Source organism: Emydura macquarii, unplaced genomic scaffold (genome assembly GCF_026122565.2).
Source record: "Emydura macquarii macquarii isolate MOO-44397 ecotype Brisbane River unplaced genomic scaffold, CSIRO-AGI_Emac_v2 contig_1790, whole genome shotgun sequence".
In the NCBI taxonomy this organism is placed as follows: domain Eukaryota; kingdom Metazoa; phylum Chordata; order Testudines; family Chelidae; genus Emydura; species Emydura macquarii.
The window spans coordinates 2304167-2317833 of record NW_027131927.1 but is presented as its reverse complement, the minus strand read 5'-3'; the positions used below and the strand labels follow the sequence as shown (position 1 = coordinate 2317833).

Here is a 13667-nt window from a genome sequence, read left to right as displayed (position 1 = left end):
GCTGGGGCTGTTACCTCTGCCATGGAAATACTGCTGGTAGTAGTGGGCCCCCAGGTCTACATGCTCGATGTTGTAGTGCTTTAGCCTGCTGGGGTTCCTCTGCAGCTCCCTGGGGAGCTCCAGCACAGAGATGCTGGCATTGGTGCAGTAGGCGCTGAGGGAGGGCTCCAGGAAGCCTCCCTCGCCCGCGGCCCCGCCAGGAGAGCCGGCTGACGCTCTGGAGAAGCTGACGTTGCGCTCACACATGCCGCCAACCTCATTGCGGAAGTGGGGGCAGCTGAGCAGCAGGTCGTTGCTGTTGTTGTCCCCAAGGTCATGCTCCAGGTTCTCCTTGTAGTTGAGGTCTTCGGTGCTGGTAAAGGCAGGGTCCAGGCCTCCCAGTCCGTATGCCCTGGAGAGAGCGGCTGAGACAGCAGAGGCAGCTGAGGCACCGGTCGTGGTGTTCCTCCGTTGGGCCACAACAACCCGGTTGGCTGCCACCTGGTTGAGGTTGAAGAGCATGCTCTGCACATCATAGTGGGTGAAGCTCTTCTGGCAGATCCAGGCCTTGCCACCATCTGGGGCCCTGCTGTCCTCATGCTCCGCCAAGGCCTTCCCAGGCTCCCCATCACCCCTGCTGCTTCGCAGCTTCCTGAAGATGGAGTCACCTCCTGCCTCCCCTTTGGGGCCCTTCTTGCGCGGCTTCTGCTTTGGCTGAGAGGGGGAGTCTTCGTGGAGGAGCACCTGGCCGTTCCTCACGTCTACCTTGGTGCTGCCAGCTAGGTGCAGCCTGGAGGCCGTGCTGGTGTCGGCCTGCAGCACATCATTCAGCTTCTCGGGCACCACGCTCCGCTGGTCTGGCTTCTCACTGCGGAACTCATTGAGCATGTCAAAGAAGCTCTGCTCCGAGATGCCCTGCACGTCTATGGAGGAGGTGCTGCCATATTCGCGGAAGAGAGGCAGGCCGCTCGCCAGCTTGATGCCCCGGGGCTCCAAAGCTTCTTCCAAGTCACACTCGCTGAGGGTGATCTCACTGTTGCTCCTGTTGCGCAGTGGGACCAAGGCCCTGCCTGGTGATCGGGGCCAGCCCTCCTGGAACTCCACGTCTTTGGATCTCCTCCTGGAGAGCCGGTGACCGCCTCTGAACCCTGATGAGCCCAGGCTGTTTGGAGGCAGCTGCTGCCCATTCTGAAAGCCCTTTTTTGAAAGAAAATTCCTGTTAATGCTCGTCGATATTTCCATCTCTCTTGAGGGACTTGGAGCAGCTTGATCCTTCAGTGCGTCTCTTTTTGGGGGCCAGTCGGCAATCCTGGCGCGCACGCCCATTTTCGGCATGGCAGGGGTAGTGGTGCTGGGCCGTGGAGCGGGTGGACCATCACCAGCTGGCTGAGAGGTGCTGCCATTCTGCACCCAGAACCCTGGCAAAAAGTAATCCCCCCGTGTGCCAGTCAGACCTTCACCCCCCTTCAGCACCGGCCCACCAAGATCCACACTTTCATGCTGGATGGGTCGATAGGATGTCATAGTCCAACGAGAGCACTAAACCCTACTGTCAGGGGGAAAGTTCCACTCATCTCTCTTGTGATGTGGGCCCCTCAGCCATTGCTGGGTGCTGCTGGGGTAGAGCTGAAAGGCCAGGGCTCGCCACAGCCAGCATTAAGACTTTCTGCCTGCTTGTCCCATGTGGCCATCGTAGCTCTTCGTGAGCCTGCAACGTTTTACCACGAGGCAACAGATTCCACGTGGTCTGAGATGAAAGTCACTGCTCAGACCTCGCTCCTAGCTGGTGCTGCTTCAGAGACAAGAGGTCCAGCCGGAGGCCAGTCGGGTGCAGTACCATGTTCCGGGCCATCCTAAGACAAGGAGAATAAAGGGAAACATTAGCAAAACACAGTAGAAAGATGGAGTATGTCAGTTCTTTGCACTGCTACTCGTAGCAGCAGACTTGCAACTTTACAGCCAGGGCATTGCTTCTCTCTCTGCTATTTATGGTTGCACCCAGAGGCCCCATCCTAGACAGGGCCCCGACTGTGCTAACCACTACACAGACAGTCTCTTCCCCATTTTACAGAAGAGTTCTGAGGCCAAGGAACTTGCCCACAGTCACCCAGGGAGTCTCCAGCACAACTGGGGATTGAACCCGTGGCCAGTGCCTTACACTCCCTGGACTGCTAACGAGCTGGGTTTTCCAGGTCTGGGGCAGCCCTACCTTGCATGCTGCCCTGTGGCCCGATACCCAGGTCTTTTGATTCGGAATAAAAACCAATTAACTGCCCCTCCAACCCGCCAATATCCCACAGACTGGAACCCTACTTTAATCCTGGAATCTGACGGATTACAGCTGTACTCACAAGTCCAGCCTCCTTCTGTGTCACTGCCACAGGAAGCCAGACACTGGAAGGGACGGGACAAATATGCCTATCAGGCAAAGGACTGACTGATAGCCGCTACACCAGTGGTTCTCAACCAGGGGTATGTGTACCCCTGGGGGTAGGCAGATGTCTTCGGGGGGGGGGGGGGGGGCGGGGAGGGGAGGGGAGAGAGTCATCAACTCATCTAGATATTTGCCAAGTTTTACAACAGGCTATGTAAAAAGCACTAGCTAAGTCAGTACAAACTAAAATTTCATACAGACAATGACTTGTTTATACTGCTCTATGTATTTTATACAGAAATGTGAGTACATTATTTATATTCCAATGGATTTATTTTATAATTATATGGCAAAAATGAGAAAGTAAGCATTTTTTCAGTAATAGCATGCTGAGACACTTTTGTATTTTTATGTCTGATTTTGTAAGCAAGTCGTTTTGAAGTGAGGTGAAACTTGGGCTACGCAAGACAAATCAGACTCCTGAAAAGGGCTCAGTAGCCTGAAAAGGTTGAGAGCCACTGGGTTATAGCAGCTAGTATTAGTAGACACTGGTTTCTTATGCTGCATGTAAAATCTTTGAAGGTTCAGTTCTTAGTTTTGTATTGGTCAGATGTTTGTGTGTTTAAAGTAATGCACCAAGTGTAACTTTAAAACAAAGAAGTGTATTAGAAGCAGAGGTGGTGACTGTTCTGACTGTGTGAAGAACAAGTGTCACAGCCCTTTACTGGATGGAATAAAATGCACAACTGTGTCTCACATGCTCTGTACTGATAATAGCTAACTGGAGATTCTCCTTGAGTTACAGGAAGTTTGATTTGCCCAGTTGGCTGATTTATAATAGTTCAGTCACACACTCTTTCTCCACCTCTCACATTTCACAGAAAGAACCCTTCCTCAGGTAACTGCATTTCCCACCAGTATAAAACAGCTATACCGGGTAGTGCTGCAAGTACTATTTAAGCCATAAGAAACTGAGTTACAACTGCAGCATGAAAGGGATTTAAGCCCACAAAAGCAAGGAAACCCAAGTTGAGACTGATAATCTGTCCAAATTATCGTGTTCTGCCTAAGCACCAAAACTAAAAGGAGGCCGCTGTTTGAAGATGCTGCCAATACTGAAGTGTGGGGACAGGCCAGCCGAGCCAAACAAAGAGACCTGCTGAACAGATTGTAAACATCAATTGCTCTACCAGGTCATAATGCTCCAAAGCTCCTTCAGCCCCTGCATGCAACTTCAAAGTCTTTAAAATGGAAAACAGCAAAAGAAATAATCAAAGCTTCTCTGGATCATCTGATCCCACAAGACTGATCGGCATGTGTAACTTCCTGCATAGTTAACAGAAGAACAGTTAGACTGGGTCAGATCTGCAGTCCATCTAGCTCAGTATCCTGTCTTCCAACAGTGGCCAGTGCCAGATACTTCAGAAGGAATGAACAGAACAGGGCAATTGTCGAGAGATTCATCTCTTGTCATCCAGTCCTAGTTTCTGGCAGTTAAAGGCTTAGGACACCAAGAGCATGGGGTTGCATTCCTGACCATCTTGGCTAATAGCCATCGATGGACCTATCCTCCATGAACTTACCTCATTGTTTTTGAACCCAGTTATACTTTTGGCCTTCACAGCATGCCCTGGCAGCAAGTTCCACAAGTTAACTATGCGTTGGGTAAACAAAATACTTCTGCATGTTTGTTTTAAACCTGCTGATTATTAATTTCATTGGGTGACCCCTGTTCTTTTTATGTGAAGGGGTAAATAACACTTCCTTATTCACTTTCTCCACACGATTCTTCACACCTGATTTTATAGGCTTCTATCGTATCCCCATGTTATTATCTCTTTTCCAAGATGAACAGTCCTAGACTTCTTAATCTCATCTCATACAGAAACTGTTCCATACTCCTGATCCTTTCTGTTGCTCTTCTCTGTACTTTTTCCAATTCAAATATCTTTTTTGAGATGGGGCGACCAGATTTGCAGCCAGTATTCAAAGTGCAGGCGTATCATGGATTTATATAGTGGCATTATATTTTCTGTCTTATTGTCTATCCCTTTCCTAATGGTTCCTAACATATTATTGGCTTTTTTTGACTGCTGCTGCACATTGAACAGATGTTTTCAGAGAACTATCCACAATAACTCCAAGATCTCTTTCTTTAGTGGCAACAGCTAATTTAGATCCCATCATTTTGCATATATAGTTGAGACTATGTTTTCCAGTGTGCATCACTTTGCTTTTATCAGCACTGAATTTCATCTGCCCTTTTGTTGCCCAGTCACCCACTTGTGAGATCCTTTTATAACCCTTCCCAATCTTCTTGCACTTAATTATCTTTAGTAATTTTGTATCATCTGCAAACTTTGCGCCACTTTACTGTTTACCCCCTTTTCCCAGATAATTTATGAATATGTTGAACAACACTGGTCCCAGTACAGCTCCTTGAGGGACTCTGCTATTTACCTCTCTCCATTATGAAATTTGACCATTTATTTCCTACCCTTTGTTTCTTGTCTTTTAACCAGTTACTGATCCATGAGAGGATCTTCCCTCTTATCCCATGACTGCTTAGTTTCCCTAAGAGCCTTTGGTTAGGGACCTTGTCAGAGGTTTTCTGAAAGTCCAAGTATACTATAACCAATGGATTACCCTTGTACACAGGCTTGTTGATTTCCCCAAAGAATTCTAATATATTGGTGAGGCGTGATTTCCCTCTGCAAAAGCCATGTTGATTCTTCCCCAACATACTGGGTTCACTTATGTGCCTGATAATTCTGTTTTGAATTTTGAGTGAATTTGGACCAGGCTGTTATACATACAGTTAATCATCTGACCCATTTTTATATGTCAACATTTAAGATGAATAATAAATGCACTTAATACTGCAGCTGGAATAGCTCCCAAGTCTGCAGAAGGTGGGCAAAGGATCTCTCTCACTATAAAACAACTGAGGACCTGAATTCTCAGTGGCACTGTCTCTCTTCTCTTTCACACATACCAACACCAAATGTTTTCTGAAATATTGACTGGATCTTCTGTCTATTGCTGCAGAATGTGACCCATTGGATCGCTGGTGCCCTCCTATAACAGCTACCTAGCCCCGTGCAGACCTACAGCCAAAGACGACCAAGGGATGCTCTGTGTATCGCATGACACTTCCATTCTCAGCTCCTTTACTGCACTCAAGGAGAACAGAGGATCTCAATCAGTCTGATCTGTCAGTGTCTGCAGGGCAAGGCCACTAGGAAATCGCTCACAACTATGCAGGAGAGTCTGAAAGGGGAAATTTTTCTATAGAACAAAAATATAGCACAGCTTCTTTCCCATTAGGCCCTTCTTCAAAGCCAAGCGATTTGCATAGTATCTTTTACTTATACTATGGTAGCATGTAGAAGTCCCAAGGCACCAGTGCAAGATGCTGTACTGTGCCCCACCTTGGTCAGGGCCCCACTGAGCCAGGTGCTGCACAGACATGGCGAGAGAGGCAGTCCTTGCCCTGAAGAGTTCACAGTTTAAACAGACAAGACATGTCTCGTCCATTTCCCCTCCAAACAGAACTGCAGAGAGAAGTGACTTGCCAGAGCCACCTAGCTGGGAGTGGAACCCACATCTCCTAACTCTCAGTCCAGTGCCCTAACCATTAGGTAACACTGCCTCCTCCCAATCAGGGCGCTCAAATACCACTGTGAAGGGCAGGGGGTAATAACCTAACTAGAATAGAATCAAATCCAGGGGCTTGGGAGTGAGAGCTCAGCCTGTCTATGTTACAACTGCGACTGAGTGTGCACTGCACGGGTAGTTTATAAATCAGAGGAGAGCAACAGAAACCCCAGTGGAGATTTACCCAGACAATGGGAAGTGTTCCCCGGCCCACTCTTTCCATATAAGTTATTTGCACAAAAGGCCTTTTAGTTATCACTCCCACCTGCCCCTTTTCCTTATCAATGCAAGGGGCAGAAAGCATCACAAACAAACCCTACTCCCGGGGGGGCCATCCCACAACCAGAAGAGAACTGGAGGCTGCGGGCTCGATAAAACAAGGCAGATGGGAGGCTGGAGACAGGAGACATTACAAGAGGAAATTCTTGCTTCATCATCATCTCAGAGTCATCTTCAGAGTGGCTAAACAAAGAAGCCAATACGCCAACCACTGAAACCCTGTAGGAATCCCCAGGACCCAGCACTTTAAACAACTCCAGCCTCCCTTCTGCTTTCCACACCACAAAGCGCTGGGAAAGTGCCTCGGTTTCATTGCAAACGTACAGCAAACACAGCCAGGAGAAGAGGCGATGTCTATTTCAGGGGCCTGGCCGCTGCTTGTATCTTACAAGTTCACAGACTCTTCTCTTTTCTTTCAGTGGCTTCAAGCGAAGAGCAGAAAAGCTACCTTTTCATGTTCTCTGCTAGAAGGGAAGAAATAGGTCAGCCGCTTAGATACACAGAAGTGCAGAAGACACTAAAGCACCCTAGACAATGAATATCAGACATCAAAACAGACTACAGGGTTCTGCTGGAGTCTAATGAAAAGGGAAAATATTAGAGAGCTGTTAACCTCCACTGACAGATTTTTCATATAGAAGCCTGAAAGCAGGCACTGGGTAAGGAAGTGGCAGTGAATGCAAGTAGCCAGATAAGGTGAGGAAAATGCACCAACATCTAGATATGATCAGACAGAAGGTGGCAGAGTGACTGTTCTACACCCCACCCCCTCATCCCCAGCGGCAAGCAAGGCCTCAATCAAGGATTGGGGCTATTGGGCTAGGCACTGTACATCACCCAGTACAGTTTCTCAGAAGCTAATTCTCACTTGGTGCAGTCTTTTACCCCAGTGTAAAGAGATTGCAAAATGATACAATCAGAAGCAACACAAAGCAGATGCAAAGAAGTGCACACAGTGCAGGGCAAGAGAGAATCAAGTCCACAGAGTTTAAAGCCAGAAGGGACCATTACAATAATTTAGTCCAGGGATTCTCAAAGTTTTTTTGCTGGGACCCTCTGAAAATATTCCAGGCTATGACAGCCCCACCCCCAAAAAAGTGAAGGCCCCCTCTAGCCCCCCCCAAAATACCATGCCATCCTTAATTTTGTGCTGCTGCTGCAGGTGGCGTTGCCTTCAGAGCACCCAGTCAGCAGCTGCTGCTCTCTGGCCACCCAGTTCTGAAGGACTCTGACTATCAGCCATGCACGGGACTGACAGCCACAGCATGTGTGGGGGCTGACAACTCGCAACCCACGCCCCATAATAATCTCACGACCTTTGAGGGGTCCCCAACCCCCAGTTTGAGAACCCCTGATTTAGTCTGACCTCCTGCATAGCACAAGCCAGAGACTCCGTATCCAACCCGAGAACTAGGGTCTGAGTCAGAGAGATTTAAAGTCTCCACGCCCCTCGGGAAGCTGCTTCAGAGTTCTTAGTGACACCATAGGATGTTCACAATTCACTCCCAGGCAAGCTGTGCTGCAACAACATGGAAAGAATCCAGGAGGAGGAGAACACAGAAGAAATATGGATAGATTTCCACCTCCTTGTAACTTCTATGAGCCCAGGAAGACCGAGAATCAGCAATACTGAGAAAGTATGGGCAGGATGACAGCTTGATGGAGTTTTGTCCTTGGGTGATGGAGCCTCTTTAAGGACCCCAAGTGAAACAAGATTGATGGCTGCATCTCAGAACACTGCACACAGCATAAGTGTCAAAGGGTGATTCAGGGTGAGCAAAGTCTGGGCAGCCCAGAGGAAGTGTGCGCTGCTGGAATCAACCATATTGCCCAACTAGTCAATTTCTCAACATTAAAGCAATGAAGTGGCTGCACTCTCCCGTTCTTTGGTAAATGGTAAAAGTGTATTTTTATCAATGTCTCAGTGATTCCAGACTGCCGAAGGGCCAACATACCCACCCACAACCGACATATATATATATATGGATAACAGCAGGCAACGGCACTGCTGGCCACAGGGCAAATATATACTTTTCTTCCTGGCTGAAAAAGCCTTAACAAAAATTTGCTGTGAATCAACTGCAATCAATTTAGCAAGGTAGGAAAATCCACTTGATGTTCAGAGGCCAGGCCACACCTTTCACGGTTCACACTTTGGTCTTATTAAAGCAATGTACTCATAGGACAATTCTCCTAGCCCTGCCCAGTCTGTCCTTAGCACTCATCATGGAATATGAGGTGTACATGCGCTCGGCAAACCTTCCCCCAAGTCACTGGGCCAGCTCAGGGACCAAGGCAGGAGAGCTGCATTTCAGGGAGGTCAAGTCTCTCTGGGTATGTCTACACTGCAATTAAAAAACCCATGGCTGGCCCATGCCAGCTGACTCGGGCCCAGGGGCTATTTATTTGTAGAGCAGATGTTCAGGGTTGGGCCGGAGCCTGGGCTCAAGGACCCTGTGAGGTGGGAAGGTCCCAGAGCTCAGGCCATCAAAGAGTCCCTTAGCTCCAGTCGGCTGGCGTTGGCCAGCCGCAGGTAACTAGCTGCAGTGTAGACCTACTCTAAGTGCTTGGTATTCTAAGAGGAGCATGCTTCTGAAACTGGGCTCATTACTACTGACCCGAACTCCGCAACTCTCCAAGGCACGCGGAGGGGCATGGACAAAGAATCAGAACAGGAATGCGGTGCCAGGCAACTCTGGGGCAGGGCTGCGCTACAGAGAAGGGGACCTAAGTAGATTTCAGCCCCTCAAGTGGATTCCTGTGCTCCTAGAAGCAACAGTGCACATGCTCAATTAGCACATGGCAAACCCCAGGGGTCCCTTTCCCATCTAGTAGTTCTGGCCCTCTGGAAGAGGCATCCAGACTACTGATGAGCTGCTGCATTGTTTCACCAAGCAGAACAAATGTGTGTGACTGGAATGGCTCTTGGGGAAGAGCTCAACAGAGGAACAACAGCCTGCAGGTATGGCACAGACCTGGCACACTGTGGAGCTGGGTTCAATTCCCAGCTCTGCCATGGACTTCCTGTGCCACCTTGGGCAGGTCACACCATCCCTTGGTGCCACAGCTTCCCTGTCTGTACAAGGGAATAGTGATCCAGTCTGTCTTGTCTATTGCCACAATAAGTTCTTTGGGGCAGGGACTGTCTCTGGCTATGTGCCCAGCACAACAGGGTCCTGATCTCAGCTGTGCCCTGCAGACACTACTGAAGCACAAATAACTACTAAGGTATCATTGCATTCTCCATCCTGCTGGATAGGGTCAAGGATTTTCTGCATGCTTCATACAGAGGCGGCAATGGAATTAGGAGACAGAGTGTTCTTACTCTAGGGGCCTGAAAGCAGGAACACAGTTGTACTAATCTTTCAACCACTCAGACTGTATTAGTCTGTTCCAGGGCTCTAGCCAAGTGTCCTTTAAACCAACTGGCTCTGCCAGTATGGAACCTGAACCTCTAAATTAATCTAAACTAATTACAAGAAAAGCCCACTAAGATCACATCCGTTGAGAGTGGATATTAAATCAATATCTGAAAGTCTTAATTAAATACAAGGCAGGGAATCCTAGCAAGAGGGCATCTGTTAAGGTAGCGCGCTACAAAACCCCACTGCAGATATTGCATGCTGAGCTATGCCCACTTGCTAAATGGATCGGCGTATTTTCAGCAGGAGTCTGTGGGGAGCCCAGGAGTTGCAATGCCAGGAGAGTCACTGCAGAATCCATCTGCATGCACAGAGGTGAGGAGGCTGCTGAGACCAAAGCCAGATAGAGCTGAAGAAGGGAAGAATAGTCGTGTAAATGCTAGCTGTAATATTTAGTGGGAGTCATAAAAAACAGGCCAGTACATAAAAGTCAAAACACTCTCTTACATTTTTACAAGTCTCTTTATTCCAGGCCCCAGGGAGGAAGCGGGAAGCGCACTCAGTCTGTACTGTCAGTGTTGTTGTAGGCGTGTAAATAGGGAAAGGAATGCGTCTGCTATCCCTATGCTTAGTTCCCAGCTGTGGAACATACACAACTCTAATACATTTCTCGCCAGTCATAAATGTCACTAGCCGGAGCTGCAGCTGATGTCCAGGGAGAAACCCCATCAAAGTCAGCAACACTGTGCCGATTTGGGAACGCAGAGATAGCCAGACTGACCAGACCCACCAGGGTCCACTCAGTCCACATCCTGCCTCCCACAGTGGCCAGCACAAGATGCTTTGAGGAAGGTGCAAGAATCCCTGCAGCAGGCAGATGTAGGATTGTCTGCCCCATCCAACTTCTTAACAGAAATTGCTGGTGGCTCTATACCCCTTCCCAAAGTATTTTATTGAGCATTTACTGCAGCAACTCTGGACAGTTCTGTTATCCATAGACATCCAATCTCTCTGAGGCCATGTCTATACTGACGGCAGCAAATTTGCCACCACCAGATCTATCTTTCTGGATCGATTGAGCAGGTCTATACTGACCGCTCAATCGATCAGGAAGTCGACTGAGTAAATCCACCTCCTCAAGAAGCGTAGCGCTGCGTCGACGGGAACAGGGAACACTGTTCCCGTCGGCGCAGCGCAGTGTAGATAGCACACAGAAGGGAAGCAGAGCAGTCGACGTGAGTTAAGCAAACTACTCTGCATAGTTTGCGTAACTCCCGTTGACTGCCACCGAATCGCGAGGTAAGTGTAGACCAGCCCTTTATATGGCCGAGTTCTTGGCCTCAACAATATCCCGTAGCAATGAGTTCCAGTCTAATCATGAACTGAGTTAGACCTCGTTTACACAGGGAATTTGCTCTGGTTACGCCATTGGTGCAACTGCATCAGTGAAAACAACAGATGGCCAAAGCCACTATTTGCACCGCTCTAACTGATCTTAGGTTCAACCAGGGGTAAGCAGACCTGGAGCCAGGTGCCGCCTAGAGCAGTTCTGCCTGTCCAGGCTAGGGGGCTGCACTAGTGGCTGGGATTCCTAGCATACAGAAGGCCAGAGACAAGCAGAGAAGCTGACTCCATGGTGCACAAGCACGATTCTCTCAGCTTTCAAAGTCCCGATTTCGTAAACATGAGCTCCTCTTCCCTTCACCAATTCTCAGCATGGGACGTACGTGTGACCCACGGGTTCCCTTTGTCACTCTCTTCCAAACGTCAAACAGTGGGTCAACAATCCAGTTGTTCTGCTTTTCAAAAGACAGCAGGCAGGGATCAAAAAAGCCTCACTTCCTAATAGCATCTATGACCTGCCAGTGCAATACAAATTAAAATGTAGTGCTGCTTCTGCACAGCTGAAGCCAAACTAGATTCTAACATGGCTTGTGCCTCCAGCATCTCTGGGGATGATGGTCCAAGGGAAAAAGCCATACACCGGACGAGTTTGCTCACATCACCCAGTAAGAGAGGAAAGAACTCACTTCCGATTATATTTGCTATCAACTTTCCAAATGCTCTTCCCTCCAAATGAGTGACTGCCAGACTCCTTGTTCTGTGCCAGAGTGAGCATAACACGGTAGCTGAGCGGAGGCAGGCCACCAGCAGCGTCAGGCGGTCTATAGAGAGTTACTGTACAACCACTCTTCCAACACTGACAATGCTAGACATGTAACCACGCTGCCCTTCTGGAGCAGCTGACAGCTGAGCAGCTCCAAGCAATTTACAAACATTCATTAACCCATAACTCCATAACCCTCCCCGAGTCCAGCATGCTGCTCATTTCCCAAACGCGGAACAGGAGGCACAAAAAAGTGAAGTGACCTGCACGAGGCCATGGCAAGTCAGCACTAGAACCCAGGAGTCCTGATTCCCAGCACCTCCCGCTCTAACCACCAGACACATTCCCTTGAAATTCAAACACTTTGCCAGAGAACACCTGAGCGTTGTTCAATTACACAGTGTAGTGTTGGAAATTGCCTCCCACCTGGCAGTAGAGGGAAGCTGCAGATTTCCCCCACAGATGCATTTATTTTTTAAAAAGAAAGAACACACGAATGAACTCTATGGAGCCAGAGAATCACCTTAGTACAGACCGCTTCCTCCAGCATCATGTGATCGATCGCTCCTTTAAATAAAGCATCAGAGTCAGAAGGCATCTATAGCAAGGCACCTCAAAGCAGATCACTATTATTTTCAACAAGCATTCCTCAAAGTTAGAGAACACTTTAACTGACTCGAGCTTCTCTAATGTAAACACTGCAGAGGGAAAGCTTTGAGGTCTGCCTTCACCTACCTGGACGAGGCAGCTGGCAAGATGCCAGTCCAGGGCAGCGCAGTACTTCGTTTTTACAAAGCTTCTTTGTTTGGGGGCTGGTTCTGTGTAGAGAACAGGAGGAAACTGAAAAAGGAAGCACGGCATCACACTTGCTGTTATACCAAGCTACCCCCTAAACATGCATGGAGGTTCCCCTAAATCTGCAGCATCCCTTAAATCTGGGAAAGAGACAGCCAGAGATAAACCAAATGGGTTAAGTTACACACAAAGCAAAAGCTTGGAATTGGAAAAGCAAGGAGTTACTCAGGGGAGATTAGCAAAGAAGAGGACCAGACTGTAGCAAGATAAAGATGAGGCTTAGCTTTGCTGTTTGTGTGTCTGCCTCAAACCACTACACCCAGATCAGGCCTCCAGTGCTGTGCAGGGGAGACCCATCTGAGAGATTCCTGGGCCCAGAAAATTCTATGGCCAGAAATGCACAGATGTTAGCAGGAAAACCCAGCATGCTGCAGGCCCCACACCGAGGGCCTAGGGTGACTAGACGTCTCAATATTAGGGGCTTTGTCTTATACAGGCAACTATACAGCCCTCCTCCCCAGTGTCCCAATTTTTCACGCTTGCTATCTGGTCACCCTCGCTGGGTGCTTCTTGGCTACAAATCTACAAATCTCTCTGCCTCAGCCTCCAGCATGGGCTGCAGCCACTTCTCCATAGCGCTGCACCAAGGACCTGTTCCAAACCCTCTCCGGCTCCCACACTCAGGGGCAGTATTTCTTGGAGTAGAGGGGTAGGGGCTTTCAGGGCAGTGGAAGTAGAGGTACATGCACACTGGCAGAGCAGTCGCTCACCACAGGTCAGAATTTACTGAAGCTTGCTGTATTGCAGGAGCACCTGGGAGCCCCTGTCAGGGCAGGACCCTAGGGTGCTAGCCACTGTACAAACCCAGAACAAGAACATGGTCTCTGCCCCAGAAAGCTTATGTATCCAACACAGCGTCTCCAAGCATTGCCCAGGTTTGCCAATTCTCTCCCCCACATTCTGCAAAGCGCACGCCCCCTCACGGGGGGCTCCTCATGTGCCACCCCTCAGGTTGACCCTGGGTCATCTCAGCCTTCTGATTGCCACTGAAAAAACAGCTCCGCGGGATTTTCTCCAGAAACCGCCATCTGGAAGGTGTGTTCAGGGACAGAAA

At 48.9% G+C, this 13667-nt stretch overlaps 1 protein-coding gene across 4 annotated transcripts in view; it reads right to left on the bottom strand.

The window, feature by feature from the left end:
- The window catches only part of SIPA1L3 (signal induced proliferation associated 1 like 3), a 116842-nt gene that overhangs the window by 36953 nt on the left and 66222 nt on the right, over positions 1-13667 (bottom strand). For 2 of the 4 annotated variants that reach the window (XM_067556604.1, XM_067556602.1), the window contains exons 1-2: positions 12494-12682; positions 15-1832 (exon numbers count right to left, since the gene is read on the bottom strand). In XM_067556604.1, the coding sequence (XP_067412705.1) occupies positions 15-1503 (1489 nt within the window). In that variant the 5' untranslated portion in view covers positions 1504-1832; positions 12494-12682. Of the gene's footprint in view, positions 1-14; positions 1833-12493; positions 12683-13667 lie in introns of those variants that run through there. The other 2 variants (XM_067556600.1, XM_067556601.1) reach the window with 2 other exon arrangements.